General features: G+C 36.7%; 1 protein-coding gene across 1 annotated transcript in view; it reads right to left on the reverse strand.

The window, feature by feature from the left end:
- Window positions 1-716: 716 nt before the first annotated feature.
- LOC149145203 ((R)-mandelonitrile lyase-like) overlaps window positions 717-25,178 on the reverse strand; it is a 34,433-nt gene continuing 9,971 nt past the window's right edge. The window contains exons 3-6 of the mRNA XM_089452367.1: window positions 3,914-4,063; window positions 3,139-3,792; window positions 1,167-2,040; window positions 717-1,032 (exon numbers count right to left, since the gene is read on the reverse strand). Coding sequence (XP_089308493.1) covers window positions 984-1,032; window positions 1,167-2,040; window positions 3,139-3,792; window positions 3,914-4,063 — 1,727 coding nt within the window. The 3' untranslated portion in view covers window positions 717-983. The remainder of the gene's footprint in view (window positions 1,033-1,166; window positions 2,041-3,138; window positions 3,793-3,913; window positions 4,064-25,178) is intronic.

Raw genomic sequence — 25,178 nt, forward strand, 5'->3', positions numbered from 1 at the left:
ATTTTAATCGTATTATTTTTTTAAATTAAAATTTGGTGATAAGATTTATTATTAATAATATTTAAAGTGTATTTTAATAATGTTTTTATATTTTTTTATTATTTTTTAAATATTTTATGAAATTCAAATATTTTATTATTTAAATTTATTTAAATAAACATTAATATTTAAAATATTTATAAATGTAAGAAATTGTAATTTAATATTTACGAATTATTCGAGACCAACATTTTTTTTGGATAACGAAAGCATTGAATATAATTCTGTGTATTCAAGTTCCCGGTTCAAACTCTGGCAGCTAGAAACTTCAATATATGAAGACTTTACTATGCAAATACCAAATCTCTGCCATGGTTGCTTTACGAGGAGCTGAGCATAATCTGTTCAGCGGCGAATAGGAAGAACACCGCAATAATTCTGAGATGATTATGAAGTCAGCGAAAGTTTCTAAGAAAGACTTACAGTCAACGAAAGTTGATTTAATATCTAGTAGTTTTATTTTATTTTAAAATCTTCAGATTGACGAATGAAACATTTATGAAAGCTGTGGCCATGTTAATATTTATATCATACAAAGAAGTAAATCAAATAACAGTTATAATTCAATTGTGATAAAAGTACATGCACTAATATAGAACTCCCTTAAACTGTATAAAATTAGACAATTCTCTTGACTTGATATCAGAAAAAGCTTTGAAATACATAGATCTCACGGACTTCTTTGACCTCCATAATTTAGCACAGAAACATTTTGAGTACTGAAGAGCCAACTTTAATTTATATGACGATTTAGCACAGAAGCCATTTGAGTGGTGAAGAGCCATTTTTGCTTTCTTGTGATTGACCACAGAAGCCATTTGAATAATGAAGAGCCATTTTCTATTTCAAATGTCTCCATCGAATAGTTGTCCGATGTTTCAAATTCCAACGGTTTGTGCTCACAATTTGGCTCAATCGATTGCTCCCAAGTGCTGATGGGAATGTTATTGAGAGCTCTTCGATCTCTCGTTTAAAATTTGCAACCCCATATACCTGTTCGCATATACCAAATGACAATGATCAGAAATAGAACTTCAGTTAGAGAAATCGATCGAAGCAAGCTAATGACAGACTCGTTGAAATAAGGACAGCAAATTAGAAAAGACTTGCAATCTTAATCGACTTACCTTCCGAGCATCATTACCGTAGCTTGGGGATTAGTTCCAGGAGACATATTGAAGGTCGACCCGTCAATCACCCGCAGAGAATCGACTCCTAGAACTTGGTATTTCTCATTCACAACAGTGCCGACTTGGCAACCGCCATGATAGTGCCATAGTGTAGCCACAGTCTCTCGGCAAAATGCTTCCATAGCCTCGTTGTCGCTTGTATTTGCAGGGAGCTGAGGACCAATAATTCGCATTGTATAAGGCTTGATTGATTTTGTTCTCAAAACCCTGTTTATGGTTCGCAATCCCTTCACGCAATTTTGGAGATCCACCCGATTTGAAAAGTAGTTAAACCTCACTGAAGGATTGACTCTAACATCCACAGACCTCAGACGAAGCTCCCCCTTTGAGAAAGGCCCTGAAACCTTCTCAATTATGCTTCCCATATAGATATGTCTGTCAAATGAATTTGGGATCTCTCTATTTCCCACGCTCGAAGTTTGATCAGGGTCATTTTCTAGAAGCCGGCCACGTTCATAAAACGGATCGGGAATTGGAACACTGGATGCTTCGATAAAGCTTTCTGGAAGTATTCCAACGACTTGAATCAGAGAATACTCAAGAGGCTGAGGAGAGATCACGGTAATACCATTTCTCGGATTATCGGCCATTCCTTGTCCAACGCCAGGGAGGTCGAGGACCACAGGAATCCTCAAATATTCCAGGTGCTCACGAGGGCCGATTCCACTCAGAAGTAGGAGCTGGGGACTCCCAATGGCACCAGAAGAAATAATCACTTCGCCTCCTCTGGCCGGATTTAATACAGCCCGATGAGTAATTCCGTATGCGTCCATATATTCTACCCCAGAAGCCTTCGGTCTTGAGCTGGATCCTGCTGTTAAGCAAGAAGCACGGAATGAATTGTTTTCTCCCTAATTATTTCGATCAAGAAAATGCACTCGGACTTCCAATCAAAAAAATACACAGCAATTCTTTAAGCAATCAATAATTTCTATCAAGAAAATGCACTGCAATACTTTCAGGTACTCAGACTTTCCGATCAAGAAAATGCACAGCAATTCTTTAAGCAATCAATAATTTCTATCAAGAAAATGCACTGCAATATTTTCATCATCAACATTTTCAATCAAGAAGATGCAATTGTTTTCTCTCTAATTTTTTCGATCAAGAAAATGCACTGCAATACTTTTAAGTACTCAGAATCGATCAAGAAAATACACAGCAAATATTTAAGCAATCAATAGTTGCTATTAAAAAAATGCACTGCAATATTTTAAGCATCCACGTTTTCGATAAAGAAGATGCAATTGTTTTCTCCCTAATTATTTTGATCAAGGAAATGCACTGCAGTACTTTTAAGCACTAAGACATCCAATCAATAAATAGCACAGCAATTATTTAAGCACTCCATAATTTTTATCAACAAAATGCACTGCAATATTTTAAGCATCAGCATTTTCGTTCAAGAAGATGCCACGAAATTCTTAAGCACTCAACATATCCGATTAAGAATATGGAGAGCAATTCTGAAGCACTCAACATTTTCGATCAAGAAGATGCAGCGCAATTCTGAAGCACTCAACATTTTCGATCAAGAAGATGCAGCGCAATTCTTAAGCACTGAATAATTTTAATCAATAAAAAGCGCTGCAATTCTTTAAACACTGAATAGTTTCTATCAAGAAAATCCGTGCGCTGCAATTCCTTTAGCGCTCGATAATATCCATCAAGAAAATACACTGAAAATCTTTTAGCACTTAATAATTTCTATCACGAAAAGGCACTGCAATACTTCTAAGCGCTCAAAATCTTTATTAACAAAATGACTGCAATCATATCAGCATTCAATACTTTCGATCAAGAAGGCACCGCAAATCTTTAACAACTTCTATCAAGAAAATGCAATTCAAAACTTCTCAATTCAAAACTTCTCATAAAGATTTGCAGAAAAGACGAGGAAGAGACAAACCTCCTGCTGACTGAGCGAAGAGGATCCGGGAAACCATGGCATGCAGCACAATTCTGAGATTGGCAAAACTAGCATGCTGCAAAAGATCAGCCGAGGAATGGCGTCTTCCATGGTTGTCGAAAGTCGAGCCACCAATTTTAGTTCCCCGGACATGTTCCAAACTATATCCATTGTATGGCCGGACTCCAGCTTCAAAAAGACCATATCGGAAGGCGCTTTGCCACTGTCCCAAAGCAGGGCGAAATACCACCGTGTCTTCAACCCAACGGTACGATTCATGAACTAGGGCTTCATCCCATCCTGCGTCTCGTATGTACGCGGATCCGGCTCTGGAATAGAAGCCGGCATTTATGCTGCTGCTTCCTCCCAAAACTCTTCCTCTTGAATTTACGACGCCCTCCTCGGACGTGAAGGACTCTGAGGGAGATAAATAACCGTCCGGATTCAAGATGTTAAAGTAGAATCCCTCTTCTTCGACGACGGTTGGTATTGTGTAGCCGAGCCCGCCCCGTTCCAGTATTAAAACCCTGAAGTTCTGAGATAGCGTAGCGGCCAGAGGGCAGCCCGCTGTGCCACCACCGACTACGATGTAATCATATTCTTCCACCTCAGACATTAATGTGGCATTGTAGCAGACCGACATATAGCTGGGATCTGCATCAGACAAAGAAGAAATTAAATTTTTTAAACAAAATGTAATAGAACGCAATACATTAAGGTAATTTCCGATGTAGATTTATCCAGAGCAAGCGGAATAAACGATGCTATTATTTACTTCTGGCAGCGGCTGCGACGGTGATAAATTGTATATTGGCTATCAGGAGGACAAACAGAAAGATCGCTGCTGGAGTATCAAGAATTTTACGCAACATTTTGACTGCAAGGGTTCGCTTTAGGAAATAATTAGCTCTGTTCTTCACGAAATCTTCAGTCACAAACATGAAAATAATGATAGAATATCGCTATGCTATGGACTATTTATAATATAAAGGATGGCCGTTTAGGAAAATTTCCAAATCTTAACCGAAAGGATAGAGTAGAGACTGCGCAACGATCAGATTGGGCCCAAGAGAGCCGTTGGGCGATGAGTAACTTGTCTTTTTAATCTATTTGTTATATGACATGATTGCTGGCTAAAGAGTCTTGTTCACTAACCGCTACATGAAGTCGACTGCCTTAACTCAAGCGCGCCAGCTAGATTGGGGTCCAGTACTTAACTCTCTTTTGGGTGTTTCCAATTTATCATCTTCACATATGCACAAACATATTGCCCAATGTCGCCCACTATTTTTAAATTCTCAGTTAAAAATGTCAGGGATTTCATAAATTTCAGGGTTTTAATAATTATATGAGACAAATTTTCCACCATGTAAGAGCACCACATGAAAAAAACTCACTTTCATAAGGGGAAGAAAGCTCACAAATGAATATGTTTATTTGTAACCCTGGGATTATAGTTTTTAGAAAACATAATGGAGTGGAGAAACTTATTTTATAGCTTAATGTGATATGTAATTTTGTCTTTCCATTATTAAAGTTGAAAAGTTGAAATTTGAAATTTTAGTTATATGTGCTAAAAAAAACCTATAAAATCATTTAAATAATATAAATTCATTAACAAAATTATAAGCAAAGAAATTGAATCCTTTAGACTTCTATTAAAACTATATTTAAAATAAATCTATCCTATAATCCCAGCTACATAGATTCCAAATTTAGAAATATTAGCATCAACGCCATTAAATCTGTTTATGTTACAGTGGAATTTTCTCTCGCGAGTCGCAATCCTAAAAATTCCAGGTAGCTTTTTATTCCAGGTAGTTTTTTTTTTGCCTTAACTATAAAAGTTTATATTTTTAAAATTATAAAGCAAATAAAATTATTTCACAAGTGTTGACATGTAATTTTAAATTCCATTTTATGATAAATCCAAAGTCATCCACCTTTGTTTTAGAAATTCTGAAATCTAATACCCAATTATTAGTTGGTTGTGCACCTACCAAAAATTGAGAATAAACTTAGAAACCTATTTCTTTCTTTTAGAAATACCAGATAGTCAACGTGCCTTTTCCGGTAACTATTCTCATTGGAAATACCTAACTGAATACCCAAATAGCCTTTTCACTACTTATGTCCTTTGAGGCAATTACTTCTCCCATTGATTATCTCGACTGGAAATTAATTGATGTTACTCAGTAGAAGACTAGAAAGTATCATTATTACCCTCTATAGATATAGATAAGGATGTTATGAAAGGTTTACAGATCTCAAACTGAGATACAACGGCTCAGTTTATTAACTTTAGGATAGCTCTCTCCTGAGATAAAGTATATTGGCATGTATTGGTGTATATATTATGGTTGATAAACTTTGTTGCTCTTTTGTTTAAACAAAATTGTGGGCTAAGATTATTTTAGATCTTTAGATCTCTGTTTTAATTATTTTGACATTTGTGAATTCAAATGGTTGGTTGTTTCTACATAAGATTAAGTATGATTAATTAAGCAAGTGTGGCTTTCATAGTTGTTATTTGACATATGATTCATTAAGTAGGTGTGAGGTGTCACTTTTCAGCTATCATCCTAACCCCATAACTAATATCTTGATATTAGACACAAAATTAGTGATACTTAAATTTCAATTTTCACTTTGACACATAGTTTACTTCATCATCTCACCTTCATCATAGCATTTCATTGGCAAAGATGGTTAGAAAATATACAAACTAGTCATGGAGGGCTAGAGGGGCCTTCAAGAGATGTTGAAACTAGTTTGATAGTGATATTTGGACAAGATAGGTATTCGAATGGAGTTCATATAATCTCCCTCCATGCTCAACTTGCAAGGGAACATTATATGGGTTCATGGATGAGGTCAATAGGAAATAATTTTTATATTTTGATTGGCTATATATAAATGACAAGCATTCTATAAATTTAATAAATTTAATTGTGAATTTCTTGCAAGTAGAGAATTATTTAGTTTCTTCTATTATTTAATATTCTTGCTCTATAGTTTTATGATTAATCATTATCTTTCATCACTAATGTGGCAATCACAATAATTTGTTCTATGAGGATACCTCCCATGCAAGTATTGTGGCAAGATAATTTTTTTAATGTATTGTAGTTTTTCTATGTTATTTACATTTTTTATATGAATATAATTCGTTTAAAACACATGTTCTTGTAACTTACAAGATATATTGATCTACCATATCCATTGACCATTGTGGGATCATATGTTACTTTTAGGACTATGTTAAACCATCTCATAGTCGACATTGTATCAAGTTAATTTGAGTTGATATGACACCTCTATTCATATTATGGTTGAATTTCATGGTATCGTACCAACCTCGCCTATTATACATGTATTTGTAGTGACTAATAGGAGTTTGTCATGATAAACCTTAATTTTAAGGTTCAATCTTAAAATATGACCATACACTATGCCCTTTAGAACTATGGTTTCTCTAAACGTCCCATATTACCAAAAACATGCTTTAGATTCCACTTTTTTTTATACTTCTTTTATTTTTCATCTTTCAATTTTGGACTATTCATACATGCCCATATACTCTTTGGATTTATATCCCCTCTCACTAATCATGAGAGTTAGGTTGTAAAGAAAAGAAATTTTGTTTAAGTTGAGGGAGTACTTTCATTATTACCATATTAGTCTATTTGGGTCAAAACTTCTTGTTTGAGATACATGGAAAGTGTTTTATGTAGTTAGCCTATAACATTGATTCAAATACCACTTATCACTCCATATTTTGTCATTGTAGTTTCTAGCATAGCCCATACATAGGTATAACATAGCAAGTTAAATTTGTTTCATCCCATTATGCTAAATATAATTTGATATGGTAAATTTGTTAAATTGTTTTATAGATTCCCAACAAGTTTGGTGCATTGTTCTTCTATTCTATGGTGAAGCTTCTTACTCCTCCATCATGTGCACGCTCCTCTATTTGTTTTGATCACATATTTTCCGACACTACAAATGTGAGTGTTGAATAATTCATCCACATTCCCCTAAAACCAAGTAGTGGACAAATTAATTTTTTAATCCGTTGATGTTTTTTTTCTACCGATTGTTAATTTATGCATAGAAATGATTTTAAACCTACAATTAGCAACCATTGATGGGAATTTTTCATATATCACCCCCACCATAGTTTTAGAGGCCATTTTCTGTCCCTCTTTGTAAAAATTTGAAACTAGGGCCAAACTCCACATGGGTCATCTTATTTATGAAAGCTGATATTTTCCTTGGATTCCTCTCTTCGAGAGGTGTAGAATTGATCTAAAGATCATCCAATTGTGACATGTACAAATGAAGTTATGAATTTATTTTGATTATGGACAAATTGTCAAGGTCGGCCAATAAACCTATGTAGGCTCAGAAGCCCAACAATCACATCTATTCATCCTCAACATTGCATATAAATAGAAGGTGACTTAGCCTTTTTTGGACACACTCATCTTCACACTTCTCTCTCTCTCTCCTCATTGATTGGGTTTGGATTTTTGGGCCTCTTTCTCTCCACACGTTCAAAATTTCAGGATAGCAAAATTTCAAGAGCCCGATTTTTCAAGAGAGAGAAATTTTAGGAGGTTGAAATTTCAAGAGGCCAAAATTTTAGGAGACCGAATTTCTAGATAGTTTGACCAACATTGACTACAACTAGGGATGACTGTGGGTGGGTTGTTTTACTAGACTTTGACTGGGCCGAATTTGACTATTTTGAGGGTTGTTTTATCTTGTTGTTTGGATGTTGAAGTTGACTAAAGTTAACAGATTTGCTAAGGGTAAAATCTGTCTTTTTTGACGAGTGTTGACTTTTCTGGTTATAGTTTTTTGCTGTTGTCATAAATTATCAGATTTGTAAATTGTACTATCTTTCTCTCTACTGAACTATTGAAGCATATAAGAAGAATTCATCAAGGGTTTCCCCACATTGGGGTTTGTCACTGGGTGGTGCCACATCTTGTGTCCTCTTTTCTTGGCTTGTCTTCTATTGTTTATGTTTACGTTCTATCTGCGTTTTACTATCATGTTGATGTGATTGTTAAAATTTATATTGATATAGGGCTAATAAAGAAATTGAACTAAAATTTCTCTTAATCATAGAACATATCATTGTTACCTAAAATTAACATGGTATTAGAGTTGAAGTGAAGAGAAAGCCCAAGCATGAATGAAAGAGCAATCACAAAATATAGTTGGACACAGAAAAAGGGTCAATGGGTTCCTCATCCCACTTCTCGGCTGAAGACATGCTCCATGATAAATCATGGATGGAAAATGGCTCTTGATTCGACCTTGGAAGGAATAGAAGTGATGGACTATGTGCAAGGTAATGTCGTTGAACCTCCTTCAAATGCATCGGTTGCTACGAAGACTAAGTACAATAGGGTTGAAGTCAAAGAAAAGAATATTATCAGGGATTCCATTGACAAGCATTTGGTGGCCTACATCTCCGAATTGAAGACCTCCAAGCAAATCTACGAAAGGTTGGTCGGCATGTTCAAGGTTAGTAATGCTAATCAAATTATATTTCTCAAGAATAAGTTCAAGGATATTAAGAAGGGAAAGGATGAGGATATTCAATCCCATTTCTTGAGGATTAGTGAGATCAAGAACGATCTACTCTTGATTGGAGAAGGAATTTCTCATAGGGAACTTACTCTCACCACCTTTAGAGGACTCCCACCCGAGTGGTATGTATTTAGAACCACCGTCTTCAACAATGATCGAAAACTAGGGTTTGAAGAATTGATGTCGAGATTCATTCAAGAAGAAACAAGAATGGTGGAGTAAGAAATTCCTTCTAATAGAAGTAACCCTACTGCACTCTCTACTCATGCCAAAAGGAGAAATAATGCAAGTCCTAAAGGTCATTCCCAAGGAAAGCCTGGATCTAAGGGAGGAAGGAAGGATAGGTGCTTTTTTTGCAATAATTTTGGCCACTATGCAAGAAATTTTCCAAATATAACGTACACATCACATGATGATGATCACAATCATTCGAGGGGAAAATTCAACAACAATGATCAAAGGAATGGCAGGTCTAATGACGAAGGAAAAAGGAATGTGGGACATCAAGGAAATTGTCGACCCTCCAAGAAATCAATGAACTCCATGTATGAAGATTCAAATGTTGTTAACAATAAGAAAAATATTACTATCTTATATCCGCCCTCTCCACTTCCTCTCCTCTGTCCACTTTAGGAAATTGGTTGATTGATAGTGGTGCCTCAAGGCACTTCACCAGATACAAGGAATCCCTCTTTATTTGATAGAAAAGGAGACAAACTTGGAGATCATCTTTGGAGACGATGCCACCTATCCCGTGAAGGGAATAGGGAATGTTACCCTTCAATCGAATCAAGGTAATACTATTCATTTTCAAGAAGTACTATAGGTACATGATCTCTAGAAGAACCTGGTGTCCATTTTAGCCATGGAGGACAAAGGATTCAAGGTGGCATTCATCGATGGAAAGGTACATGTTTGGAAAAGAAATTTTAAAGATTCTTTTACTCTTGGGTTCAGGGTTGACACCTTGAATCAAGTTGGAGGAAGTCCATTGGGAGCCATTTCTTGTGACACATCTATACAATCTGAACTATGGCACTGGAGGTTTTCCCATTTTCATTATAAGGCCCTAGCCAATGTGAGACAGAAGGTGACAGGTATGCTCAAGTTCAAAGTAGAGCATGAAGTTGTATGTCCAGGATGAGCCGAAGGAAAGCTTACAAAGGGACCATTCCACTCAAGTAATAGCAAGACCACAAATATATTGCAATTGATCAACTCTGACATATCTGGTATATGCCCGTAAACTCTTTGGGATGATATTTATATTATCTCACCTTTACAGATGATTATTCTTGGACGACCTAGATCTACTTCTTGAAAAAGAAGGATGAAGTGTTCGCCTGATTCTGTCAGTTCAAATCCATGATCAAAAACCAATCTGAGAAGAAAATTAAGATATTGAGGACTAATAATGGGACTAAGTACGAATCAAATGAATTCCATGATTATTGCAGAGAAGCTAGCATTAAGAGGGAGACCACAACACCATACACTCCAAAGCAGAATGGTGTGGCTAAAAGAAAGAAACATACTATTGTAGAAGTTGTCCGCGCCATGCTTCATGATCAAGGGCTTCCGAAGTTCTTATGGGTTGAAGCTGCAAATACTACCGTGTATGTTCAAAATCGATGCCCTCATCAAGCATTGGACTCAAAGACTCCTGAAGAAATGTTCACTGGTAAGAAACCCGATGTCTCTCATTTTAGAATTTGTTGAAGTCGTGTATATTTTCATGTGCCAAAAGAGAAAACAAGAAAATTGGGTGCATCAGGGAAGAAAGGAATCTTTGTATGCTATAGTGAAAATTATAAGGGTTATAGAATTTATGTGGCTGGTCAAAGGGAAGCTGAGATATGTCATTATGTCACATTTGAGGAACATATGGCCCTCAACAAGATCAACAACCTTCCTATCCCAAGGAAGGACAAAGAATCTGACACCGGAATGCAGGGTGCAAAAGAAGATGAAAGGATGTCGAATGTTGATGAACCTATGGATCACATTGATCCTCCTCCTGAAGAGCCCTCCTCCTCCAAGAGGAGACCCTCATGGCTCAGGGAGACTCTCGAAGATGTCAAGAGACATTTTGCACCAAGAGGGACTTTCCGTGAAAGCAAGAGGCCAAAAAGGTATCAAGGATACTTAACAGTCATGAGCACTATTATTCAAAATAAGCCTTCATGATTTGAAGAAGTTGTCAAGCAACAAGTATGGAAGGATGTTATGAATGAAGAATACAAATCAATTATGAAGAATGATGTCTAGGATGTGGTTCCAATACCCCAGGAAAAATCAATTGTCACCTCTAAACGGCTCTACAAAATCAAGCATGGCGCTTATGGAAGTGCAGAAAAGTTCAAGGCTCGATTTGTTGCTCAAGGCTTCTCTCAAAAGGAAGGTGTAGATTACGATGAGATATTTTCACTTGTTTCCTGATACACAACCATCCGCTTGATCATAGCCCTTGTTGCCTCACACGGATGGAACCTACATCCGATTGATGTCAAGACTGCTTTCTTGCATCGTTCGATCAAAGAGGAAGTCTATGTGGAACAACCAGAGGGGTTTGAGGTTCATGACTAGGAATATCATGTATGCGGGTTGAAGAAAGCTCTCTATGGCTTGAAGCAAGCACCTCGGGCTTGGTATGAGAGGATTGATAGCTATCTAATGAAGTTTATCCAAACCTTTACTTTAAGGTTGAAAATGATAAACCTCTCATAGTGGTACTTTATGTGGATGACCTCTTTCTCACAGGTGAAAATCCTCTCTTTCACAAATGTAAGAGGAAGTTGGCTTCTAAATTTGAGATGAAGGACCTAGGACTAATGGACTATTTCCTGGGGTTGGTGGTCTGGAAAAAGGCAGGAGAAATTTTCCTATCTCAAGGAAAATATGTTGTGATGATATTGGAATGATTTGGAATGGTGGACTGCGAGCCTATGACTACCCCGATGGAAGTTATCTTTAAGAAGTTATGTGGTAGTGATGTTGGACCTAAATTGGGAAATGATTTTGAGTATCGTCAACTCATAAGAGCACTGATGTTCTTGGTGAACTCTCGTCTAGACATATGTTTTTCAATTAACACATTGAGCCAATATATGGTTGAGCTTCATCATATACATTGAATTGGTGCCAAGAATCTTCTTAGATATCTTCAGGGCACAATCACTCATTGACTGAGATACACTGTCAGAGATGTGAGGTTGCATGGTTATTCTGATGTTGATTGGGCTAGCATTTTTGTGGATCATAAGAGCACTTCTGGATGTTGTTTTTCTTTGGGTTCTGCTTCGATATCCTAGATGAGCAGGAAGCATAAATCGGTTTCCCTGAGAACCACTGAGGCTGAATACATAGATGCTAGTATGGCCTCTTGTGAAGCTATCTAGTTGTGTAAGCTCTTCAGTGAGCTATCTAGACATATGTTGGATACCACTGTGATCCTCTGTGACAACAAGAGTGGGATCTGTTTATCAGAGAATCTCATGTTTTATGATCGCTCCAAGCATATAGATATCAGGCATCACTTTATTTAGGATATGGCGCAACAAGGAGATATAAGGCTCCATCACATTGGGACTGATGAGCATGTCATTGATATTCTGACAAAGCTCCTGGGGAAGGTCAAGTTCTTGGCCTTCTGAGAACGACTTAGAGTCATGGAGAGACCCTCTTGTGAGGGTCTTGTATGGTATGGACATTGAGCTTTGGGAGCTCCGGGGGGCTTCGGGTACTTCTTTGGGTGACTATGAGTGGTTCAGCCTTCCCCTAGTTGTTTGTTATGTATAGGATGAGTCGTTCAGCCTCCACCTGTGATATCCTTGGCGACATGTAGGAAGAATGGGTGGTTCATCCTTCTCCTGCTGAGACATCCTACTCGTGCAGTCTGGGACTCATGGGAAGTACCTCTCATGTGGCCAATGAGTAGGGAAATGAAGATAGGGACCATAGTACTATCGATGGATGCATCGTCTACTGTCGTGCTCCCTATGCTAGGATGACCGATATTGATCTGGGATCAATTGGAACCGATTTCGGGTGAGTAAGAGTGGTATGACACACTCTCTTTTGATTGGAATTGACTTCAAGTCAGTTAGAGTGTTATGAGACACTCTCTTTTATCTGGGACTGACTTCAGGTCAGTAGAGAATGGTATGATACATTCTTGATCACTTCTTCTTCTTCATAGCTCAGCAGAGAAGAGCAGAGAGTAGTGCATTGATGGGAGAGATAGTATATATTGGCGGATGGATTAGTAGATGGAGTTCTCCCGAGTTGAAGGAGAGTGTTGACATTGGAAACTAGGGCTGAACTCCACATGGGTCATCGTATTTATGACAACTGATATTTTTCTTAGATTCCTCTCTCTGAGAGGTGTAGTATTGATTTGAAGATCATCTGATTTAGAAATATACAAATGAAGTTATGAATTTATCTTGATTATGGACAAATTATCAAGGTTAGCCAACAAACTTATGTAGGCTCCGAAGCCCAACAGTCATGTCTGTTCATCCTCAACATTGTATATAAATAGAATGTGACTTAGCCTCATTTGCACACACTCATCTTCACACTTCTCGCTCTCTCTCCTCATTGATTGGGTAAAGATTTTTGGGCCTCTCTCTCTCTCCAGGAGAGCGAAATTTCAAGAGGCCGAAATTTCAGGACAACGAAATTTCAAGAGGCCGAAATTTTAGGAGAGTGAAATTTTAGGAGGTCAAAATTTCAGGAGGCTAAAATTTTAGGAGACCAAATTTCTGGACAATTTGACCGGCATTGACTACAACTAAGGTTGACCGTAGGTGGACTGTTTGACCAGAATTTTACTGGGACGAATTTAACTGTTTTGAGGGCTTTTTTATCTTGTTGTTTGGAGGCTGAGGTTGACTAAAGTTGACATATTTGCTGAGGGTCAAATCTGTCTTGTTTTCCCAATGTTGACTTTTCTGGTCAGGGCTTTTTTCTGCTGACATAAATTATCAGATTTGTAAATTGTACTATCTCTCTCTTTTCTAAACTATTGAAGAATATAAGAAGAATTGATCAAGGGTTTCCCCACCTTGGGGTTTTTCCCTGGCTGGTGCTACATATTGTGTACTATTGTCTTGGCTTGTCTTCTACTATTTATGTTTATGTTCTATCTGCATTTTACTATCACGTTGATGTGATTGCTAAACTAGATATTGATATTGGGCTAATAAAGAAATTGAAGTAAAATTTCTCTTAAGCATAAAACATACCATTTTCACCTAAAATTAACACTCTCATTGCCACTAAATTTAGAAATTTTATTTTCTCTTCTAGTGCTGCTACACCCATCACTATTTTTCATGGTGTTTTTTTTCTTGCCTCATTTAGTGACAAAATCTTTCTTTTTCCTCTACCAACAATGTGTCTACTTTTGTGTCCTTTTTTATTGCTACATCTATCGCTGTTTCAAATAACATGTTTACCTTAGAGTAGGGGGTTCAATCAATGCCTTTGCATACTAGCCAAGAAAGGTAATCTCTAAGATTCCATAGATTTTCTTGCTTTGATTAATATTTGATGACATTGGTTTTAGAAAAATCGAATTAATTATATAAATTAGAATTTTTATTCACTAATTTATTATGAAATTTGTAGGAAAGTGTCATGAAAGCAATGTGTGATGGAGGAGGACATTATCCACAATATTAGTTTTCTCATTTCTCATGAGTTTCATTGTATTAAATTTTAAATTTATTTTATAAGTTTGTTGATATTTAAAATCATGGAAAAGTAAGAATAAATGTTGTTTCATTTTCATTGTTCAAAATTCAACACCAATCCTCAAACAAGGTCTCCTCTGGATTTCTTAGGCACAGAGCAGAGGAAGATCAGATTTGGAGATGGCTATAGTAGTGACGAATGTAGTGAGGGTCAATGTGTCCCACCTTTTCATCTTCAAACTATGGATATTATAATTTGAACCCAAATTTCTATTTTATGCATTCGTCATGAGTTTTCCTTTTTGTACTTTGGACACATGTTACCATTATGTACTTTGGCATGATGTTCTATTTTGTAAAGAATATGCATTTTGAACATTTTGGAATATTTATGTTTTGGATATATTTTTTGGTGAAATATCTATGGTTCATTCTCAAATGAAATTTTATATCATACTTATATATTTTCGGTAAATTTTCCCTAAGAAATCTAAGAAAATGTTTCATATGTGCTCCTCTTATTATGTACTTTGGCATGATGTTCCATTTTGTAAAGAATATGCATTTTGAACATTTTGGAATATTTATGTTTTGGATATATTTTTTGGTGAAATATCTATGGTTCATTCCCAAATGAAATTTTATATCATACTTATATATTTTCGGTAAATTTTCCCTAAGAAATCTAAGAAAATGTTTCATATGTGCTCCTCTTCTAAATCCATGCTAAGATGTCTCAACTGATTCATATGTCTATTTTTGGTTGGTGTAACATCCCTGGTCAAAAATACCTGAAATAAAGTTTAAAAAAGTAAAAATAAAAACCATGGTCATGGGACATGTATTCCAAATTGAATATTGGGTAAAAACATAGTGATGGGGATCACTTGTGATTAATTATTGCCTGTGGAAATTGGCAGAGGAAATGGAAAAGGATCTCAAAATGCATGAGACATGTATTGGCATTTTATTTATGAAAATAATGGAAAAATGGAGAAAAGGAAGGTGAAATGTCATAGGGTGCATGGGAGGAGGCAAATGACAGAAAATAATGGAACACTGAAGAAATTATAGGACTCATTAATAAAAAGGCTTATGAGGATCAGTTTGTAGCTTATGTCAGTTTAGTTTTCGAGCCCTCATTTTCTACTCTCTCTCTCTCTCTCTCTCATACTCTTGGAAACTTAAAGCTTTCTTGGAGAAATCTTGGAGGATTGTGGCATACTTGGTATTTAGAGCAAGAAGGGAAAGGAAGAGAAAGAAACTACAAGAGGACATCAGGTTTAGCAACTACAACGAGTTTTGCTTGCAGGTACTGAGTTGCATGTATGATTTCCTTGCTAGTTTTAGTATGCATGGAACATGCATGTGGTTTCTTGGTTATGATCTCTCATTTGCATGAAAGATTGCATGGATTGATGGTGTATTTGCCTAGCCTTGCCATTTCTTTGATAACCATGGTCTTGTGGGTGTATTTCCTTTTGTTTTTAAGTTGGTTATGATGTTCCTTATGACTGTGGGTTGAGTTACCAGTTCCTGGAAGCGTTGGTTGGAAAAATTCTTCGGAAGCCCTGTAATAACTTTGGTTGTGTTACTAGTTCTAGAAGCCTTGATTGGAAAGATATTTTGGAATCCCTCGGTGGGTTGAGTTACTAGTCATGGAAGCCCTAATTGGAAAAGCACTCTAGAATCCCAGCAACAGTAGTGGGGTGAGTTACTATTCCTGGAAACCCGGCTTGGAAGAAATTCTCTAGAGCCCTGGAAAGATTGGGTGGAGACCAATCTGGTAATGGTTGGTGTTGTTTGATCATGAGGTGAAATAATTGGTTCAGATTTGAGGTGGCTTGGCCTCTGGTTCAATTGTGTTTCAATAGCTCCATGACATGCCACATTCATGCTTGGAATAAGGCATGTGCATGATTGTTTGAAAGAAAGATTTTGTTCAACCAATATATGGTTGGGTGGTTTGTGGAAGTCCTAAACCTAGTTGGCTTATGCATCCATTAATAAGTGGTCATCTTCCATGGTACTTTCATGAGTAAATGTGCTTGATATTATGTGGCTTTAATGGTTGTTTCCTCCTTGATATATCTCTATTTATTTGTCAGTTTTAAGTATGTTTTACGAGAGAATTGATGTATGGCTCTCATCATCTTTTGATTGGAAAATGAATGAACAATCTATGTATGACCTAATATATTATATTGCAACTATTTTGATAAGGCATCAATGCTTCTTACTAAATCTCAGAAAAGTATGACACCCCTATGATCAAATATCTTGTTATGACTTGTAGATTAAATATCTGTGACATGTTTGATGAAATTCATGTCATTTCTAGTAGGGTTCAGATCAAGTACTTGTTCCATTGATTGCATTAGTAGCCTTATTCCATTTTTATTTATCATTTCTGAAGTTTTCATGATGTTCTGGGCAGGAGTATAAGTCATGGCCCTAAAAGGGTGGGACATAATCTGGCATCACTAAGCTAGAAGGAAAAGACCACAGTCGTTGGCATGCCTTGTTATGGGAGTGATTGAAAGGCCTCAATTGCATGTGTTGATTGTCATGGGAGAGACTGGGGATCCAGATCAGTGAAATTTCAAGCTGTCTTAGGGGTTGGTCACTTGGAAGGGTTAGTTGTCTCCTGAAGGTTTTGTAGCATATGTGGAAGGTGATAATCATTTTGTTATGATGATTCCACTTTCTTAATTGTACATGGGGAGTTGAATCAGATCATAGTAGCCTCTCATCAGATGTTTAACCCAACGGGCCGGTTAACTTGGGTAAATGTGGGAGGAGGGTGTTACAGAGTGGTACTAGAGCATGGTTCGCCCCTTCTACTGGATGGTCATTGTGTGGTGGTCGTGCATATATGTCGATTACATATGTGTTCCTTATGCTTGTGGTCTATGTGCTTGTTGCATATGCATGGCATTGGTCATAGTTGTGGTGGTGTCACCATGTGAAAAGTTAATGGTGTTGTCGTTGGATATGGTTATCATGAGTGCATGTCGGTTGTGCATTGGTCATGCATGCCAATATTTATATGTTGTTATGAATACATTGACATGGTGATAATTTTCATGCATGAGATCATGGTATGTGGTAAGTATGGTCATGCATTGATCACAGGATAATGATTGAAATGATGATTAACTGTTGATACGATTACGTTTATATATGTATTGTGCTAATCTGGTTGATCTTGCATATGAGATATCTTCCCATTAACTACACTGAGGTACATCAATTTTTTTATGATTTGGTTTAGCTAAAATGATATGCCTTGCAAGAAGAGAAGATCAAATATGACTAGAAATATGGTAGACTACAACTCACAAGATTCTCCCTGTAGATAAGATGAGCAACATTGTGATGAGTACTCCCCTCACATAGTAGACACATTGAGAAGTTTGAAGGCAGAAATAAGGAGTTTTAAAGAAGATAATTATCGAGTCATTTAATCATAGGAGATATTTTCTAGGGCACATGAGAAACAAGTAGAAGTCAATGCAGTGATTATTCATAGCTTGTCAGACTTGTAGAGATAGGGATAACTTAGAATTAGTCATGGATAGGAGGATAGGAGTAATGGAGAATATGGTAGTAGGTCACATGGTGGGCACAGGTTGAGTAGAGATGACACGGTCATAGATGGAATATTATTGGATACACTTGATAGACAAGTGGACATGGGATTTTCTCTAGTTCTGGTTTAGACATGTATCAAGGTCATCATCATTATCATCCTTATAGGAGTGACAGGGGATGTTTTCCGGATGAGTTCGAGAAAGAAAAAACACCTACATTTGATGGGTAAATGAAGAAGTCATGTGATTTTGAAGCATGGTTGCTTGGGATGAATAAGTTATTTAGGTTGCATGGTTACATAGTGAATATGAAGGCCAGAATAACTACATTCATCCTTAAAGGTAAAGAAAATATCTAGTGGGAAGATGTAAAGAATGTTAAAGGTACTCATGAAGAGGAGTTGAATTGAAGTGAGTTCAGGAGACTATTCAAGAAGTATATATCGAAGAGATACTATGATGACAGGGAAAAAGAGTTCTATGAGTTGAAGATGGTATCTATGATCGATGAGAGTACACTAGAAAATTCTTGGAGTTATTGAGGTATGTTCCTTACCTTAAGGAGGAGAAGCCCAAGATACAATGATTCATCAATGGGTTTCCAGTAGCATTCAAATATAGGATTGAGTTTGATGAACCTAGATCATTAGAGGAGGCCATCCAGAAGCTAAAGAATTATTTTGAGCAATCAAACTGCAAATCTGAGATGAAGCCGGATTAAGAAGGTAATGCAAAGAATAATAGAAAATAGGACAAGAAGAAAACAAAACCTCAAGATACAAGTAAAAAAAAGAATGTGACACCGCATAAGAAGTTAAATGGATCTGATAGAGGATAGGGATTTTGGTTTGAGGAGAAAAACGAGGGTGCTAGTTGGAAGCCTTTGCTGTGTTGAACTTGTGGAGGAGAGCATGGTAGGAGAGATTGTCCACAACATCAGGGTGGGAGACTGCAGATCTACAATACTTAGGAGGCACAGAGAGTGGGATATTTTGGGTAAAGTATTCTCACATTTATGTAGCTCTAGATAAAAGTAGGAAGATCACCAAGAATCTATTATCAAGATGGATGCTAAGCTTTGTGATCAAGTTGTTTCTATTTTGATTGACCCTGGATCTAATTATATTTATGTTAATCCTGACCGTGTGGACAAGTGTGTTTTGAATAAAGAAGTTCATGCAAAATATTGGACCGTGTAGTTGGCTATAGGTATAAAGAAGAGAGTTCATGATTGGGTAAGAGCTTGTGTATTTTAGTTGAATGGTATGCCTACATTAGCACATCTGAATGTATTTCCATTGGGATCATATAGTATGTTGTTGGGTGTGGAATAGTTGTATCTTCATAGGACCAAAGTGGATTGTTATGATAAGGCCATGGAGTTCTTGGATGAAAATGAGGAAGAAAGAGTCTTGCAGAGTAAGAAGAAGGTAACATCAATTAGAATGGTGAAATCTATGCAGGCGAAGCTAGTCATAGGAAAGGGTGTGTGTTATTCACAACGCATATTTTTAGTAAAAAAAGGTATGGAAGTTGAGGATGCTGATGTCTTGAAAAGATACCTAATTCTATAGCATTTTTAGGATGTGTTTCTAGAAGAGAATTTTAAAGTTTCTGCCTCACAAGGAAGTGTAATTTTCTAGCGCCAACATCAACGGCACCTTACAGGTCGAGCACACCATAATTGGTGGAGTTGAAGTTGCAGTTGAAGGAGATGCTTGGCAAGGGATACATTAGGTCAAGTGTATCGCCTTGGGGTGCACTAGTGTTGTTTGTGAAGAAGAAGAATGGTACTCTCAGGCTATGCATTGATTATAGATAGTTGAAAAAAGTAACCATCAGGAATAGGTATCTACTTCCAAGGATTGATGATTTGTTTGACTAGTTGAAGGGAGGAACAATGTTCTTGAAGATTGATATAAGATCAGGATACCATCATGTACACATTAAGGAAGAGACGTCTACAGGACTTCTTTCCAGCACAGGTATGGGAATTCCAACTACCTTTATGTCCTTTGTGAATAGTGTATTGTATCCTTATGTGGAAAAGTTTGCTTTTGTATTCATTGATGATACATTGGTATATTCTAAAAATGATGAAGAACATGTTAAACACTTAGTTGCAGTATTGAGATTCGCTAAGACAACATCAGTTGTACACCATTCTTAGAAAATGAAATTTTTTTCAGAAAAAGGTACACAACTTGGGGCATGTGGTTTCCAAGGAAGGCATAGCAGTGGATCCAGAAAAGGTAAGGGCTATCATGGAGTGTGAAACTCCTAGGAATGTGGATGAGGTAAGGTCCTTGATGGGGTTAGTAGGTTATTACAAGAGGTTCATCATGAAATTCTCATAGATTGCTTATCGTATTACATAGTTGCAAAGGAAAGGTAAGAAATTTGAATGGACAAAGGAATATGCATCAAGTTTTGAGTAGTTGAAGTAGTTGTTGACAAATTCTCCATTTCTAAAGATTGGATATCCAGATAAATATTTTGTAGTGTGTACAAATTCTTGCAATAGAGGAATTGGTGGAGTCTTGATGTAGGAAGGACATGGAGTATGCCATGAATCAAGGACACTTAATGAGCATGAGAAAAATTATCCAACACATGATCTTGAGCTGGTAGTGATCATCCATGCTTTAAAGATGTGGACACACTATCTTCTTGGTAGGTGGTTCATCTTGATGAGTGATCATAGTGGATTTAGATATCTATTTGACCAAATGAGTCTGAATTCCAAAAAAGTTATATGTTTGGTCACAATCAGTGAGTTTTACTTTGAGATCAGGTACATTAAAGGTAAATAGAATAGGCTTGTAGATGCTCTTTGCAGGCGAATACAAGTAAATCACATAGCAGCTATGAGTTCTTATGTGACAGATTTACAGGATCATATATTGCAGGTAGGACAATAAGATGATAGGTATATGGAACTTATGCACAGGTTACAACAGGGTGCAGGTGATCAGGATGTGGACTATTGTCTCACAACAGACGACTTGGTCATATTTAGGGACAAGATATATGTGTCACATGAAAATGAGCTCAAGAAGCTTATCTTGAGGGAATTTCATGCTAAGCCATATTTAGGTCACCTAGGATATCAGAAGACATTGACAAGAGTGAAAAAGTTCTACCATTGGATGAACTTGAAGAAATAAGTGGTAGAGTTTGTGGCTAGGTGCTTGGATTGTCAATGGGTAAATGCAGAGTGTAAGAATCCAAGTGGTCTACTACAACTTATTCTCATTATAAATTGGTTCCATGGACTTCCTTATAGCTTTTCCAAGGACATATAGAAAAAATGATGCTATTATGGTTGTGGTTAACATGTTGACAAAGGTAGCACACTTCATTCCAGTAAAGCCTAAACTTTCAGCTAATGATGTAGCACATGTCCTCATTAGAGATGTAGTGAGGTTGCATGGAATTCTAAAGAAGATTGTGTCAGACAAGAATGCCAGGTTTACTTCTAGATTCTGGAAATATTTATTTGGAGGTGTGCGTACAGAGTTAGCCTTTAGCACAACTTATCATTCACAGACAGATGGATACACAGATGAATTTGTAGTGGAAATGGGAACAATATCTTCCATTGGTTGAGTTCTCTTACAATAATGGATACTAGGAATATTTGAGGATGATTCTGTTTGAGGCATTGTATGGTCAGAGTTGTAATACTCCCATCAGTTGGAGTGATCCAGTTAATAGGGTGTTGATTGGACCAAATATGTTGGCAAAGATGGAATAAGAAATGTAGGTAATCAAGAAGAATCTAAAGGAAACATGAGAAAAAAATAAAAAATTATGCATATCAAAACAAGATGTTTAAGGGGTTTCAAGTTGGGGAATAGGTGTACTTATGCATCAATCCCAAGAAGAGCTCCTTGATGATCTGATCATGTTCTAATTTGGAACCTTGATTTTGGGTACATTTCAGGATTATTGAGAGGATTGGACTAGTAGCCTATCAACTTGCACTTCCTGCGACAATGAAAGTCCATGATGTTTTCAATGTGTCATGGCTTAAGAGGTATGTTAAGGATGTTGATCATGTGATTTACTTGTCCGTATTGCAGGTGGAACTAGAAGGAGAATTCTAGTTGGAACCTCAGTTCATTTTGCAGAGAAATATTCTCTTGCTCTAGAACTGAGCAATCGAGCAGGTCAAAGTGCAATGGAAGAACTTTGGGACCCATGAAGCTATACGGGATATGTCGAATCAAATGCAGGCTATGTATCCTTCTCTACTCATTGGTTGAGTGAATGATTTTGGCATATTTTTGATGTAATATTTATATATGTATATGGATGTAAATACCACCATGAGTTGTGTTATAAATCTCCAATAAGCAGTATGGTGTCATGTAATTATGGTTGTCTTGTTGTTATGTTTCTCATATTGGTTTCCTTCCCAGCAGGATGATCATTATAAATACTACAACAAGTTAAGTTATAAAAATCCATGGTACATATGTTTTTCTTTTCAGCAATCTTGTTGGTTATAGGTGTCAATGAACATCGAGAATGGTGTTCCCCCAAGGGGGAGGGTTATGTAACAACCCTAATCATAAATCTATGTAATAAAGTTCATAAAGGAAAAATAATAGCCATGGTCATGGTACATGTATTCCAATTAAACATTGGGAAAGAACAGAGTGATGGGGATCACTTATGGTAATTAATAGCTATGGAAATTGGTAAAGGCAATGGAAAAGGATTTGGAAAGGAATGAGACATTTATTGGCATTTTATTTATGAAAATAATGTAAAATAGGAGAAAAGGAAGGTGAAAGTTCACAAGTTTCATGTGAGGAGTAAAATTAAGGAAAACAATGGAAAATATAAGAAATTAGAGGCCTCATTAATAAAAATGATTATGAGGATCAATTTGTAGCTTTTATCAGTTCAACTTTTGTCGGTTCAATCTTAGAGCTCTCATTTTCTACTCTCTCTCTCTCACATACTCTTGGAACCTTAAAGCTTTCTTGGAGCACTCTTGGAGGAGTGTGGAATACTTGGGATTTTGAGCAAGAAGGAAAAGGAAGAGTAGGAAAGTGAAAGAGGACATCAGGTTCAATAGCTACAATGGGTTTTACTTATAGATACCGAGTTTCATGTATGATTTCCTTGCTAGTTTTGGCATGCACGGCACATGCATGTGATTTATTGGTTATGTTCTTCCACTGGCATGGAGGATTACTTGAATTAATAGTGTATTAACCTAGCCTTTCCATTTCCTGAATAGCCATGGTGTTGTGGGTGTCTTTCCTTTTATTTTCTGGTTGGTTCTCATGTTCGTTATGGTTGTGGGGTTAGTTGCTAGTTCCAGGAATCCCTATAACAACTTGGGTTAAGTTGTCAGTCCTAGAATCCTTGGTTGGAAAAATGCTCTAGAAGCCCTTGGTTGGTTGAGTTACTAGTCCTAGAATCCCTAGTAGGACAAATTCTCTTGAAGCCTAACAACAGTTGTGGGTTGAGATACTACTCCTGGAAGCCCTAGTTGGAACAAACTCTCTAGAGCACTAGAAATCTTGGTTGGAAATCAATCTAGTGATGATTGGTGATGTACGACCATGAGGTGGAATCACTAGTCAAGGTTTGAGGTGGCTTGGCCTCTAGAAGCCTTGGTTCGCTTTTGTTTGAATAGTTCCATGATATCCCACATTCATGCTTGGAATATGGCACGAGGGTGACTGGATGAAATAAATATTTGTTGCAACCAATAAATGGTCGAGTGGTTCATGGAAGTCCCAAACTTGGTTGGCTTATGCATTAGTTAATAAGAGTTCCTTTTCCTTGGTACTTTCAAGAGAAAATGTGCTTGATATTATGTGGCTTTAATGATTGTTTCCTCCTTGATATATCTCTTGTTATTTGTTGGTTATAAGTATGTTTTACGTCATACTTGATGTATGGCACTCATTATGTTTTGATTATAAAATGCATTAACAATGAATATATGACCTAATACATGATATTGTAGCTATTGTGATAGGCATCAATACTTATTAACGAATCTAAGATAAGTATGAGACCCCTATGCTCACATCTATTTTTATGACCTGTAAATTACATATTTGTAACATGTTTGACAAAATTCCTGTCATGGCTAGTAGGAGTCAGATAATGTAATTTTTCTGGTGATTTCATTAATAGCCTTATTCCATTGTTATTTATCATTTCTGATGTTTTCATAAAGATTTGTGCAGTGTCCTGAGTCTCAGCCCTGAAAAAGTGGCACAAAATTTGGGGTCCCTACCTGAGAACTAACTGGAACAATCCACAATCGATTGCATTCCTTGTTGTGGGAGTGACTGGAAGGCCTCAGTCACATGCATTTCATTCCATGGGAATGAGTGGGGTCCAGATCAGTGAAATTTCAATTTGTCTCAGGGGTTGGTCACCTAAAAGAGTTGGTTGTCTCCTAAAGGTTCTATAGCATGTGTGAAAGGTCAGAATGGTTTATTTTTGTCAGTTCCACTTCCTTAATTGTACATGGGGATTTCAATCACATGATAGTAGCCTCTTGTCACATGTCTACCCCAATGAACCAGTTGACTTGGGTAAATGTGGGAGGAGGGTGTTACAGTTAGTATATGTTCCATAAACAGTTGGTAGCCTTCACATAACTTCACTACTTAAATCTTTTGTAGCTTTAATCTCGCACCTAAATTGAATATTTCCCATCCTTCTTTTCTACAACCCTTTTTAAATCCTACATGGATATCTCATTGAGTCCACTTATTTTCAAATTACATTATTCCACACATGATATCACAATCAATTTTGACAACTCATGTAATATTTTTCATTTGTCATCTTGTTACCATCAAATTTAATAGTTAATCCAATAGTTCTATGAGCTAGGTCATTCCACTTCTTCTTTAACTCTATCATTTTTCCTTTGATTAACAAATTAATTTAAATGTCAAAACTATATCCTTTGACAAATTTCACAATATCTCTTCATATTATTTATTAGTCTAACAATATCAAGATAAAGACACTAACCATTTGTTGGCTTAATTTTAGACTAATGTCGACATCATTGTGCAACAAAGGAAATCCATTTTAGTCTAGGAAATAGGATTTTCAATCCTTCTAAAGGGGATGATATCACTTGAAGTAGTAT

This window comes from Pinus tabuliformis, chromosome X, assembly GCF_031772625.1.
Source record: "Pinus tabuliformis cultivar Carrire ecotype Pingquan chromosome X, CPIR1, whole genome shotgun sequence".
In the NCBI taxonomy this organism is placed as follows: Eukaryota; Viridiplantae; Streptophyta; class Pinopsida; order Pinales; family Pinaceae; genus Pinus; species Pinus tabuliformis.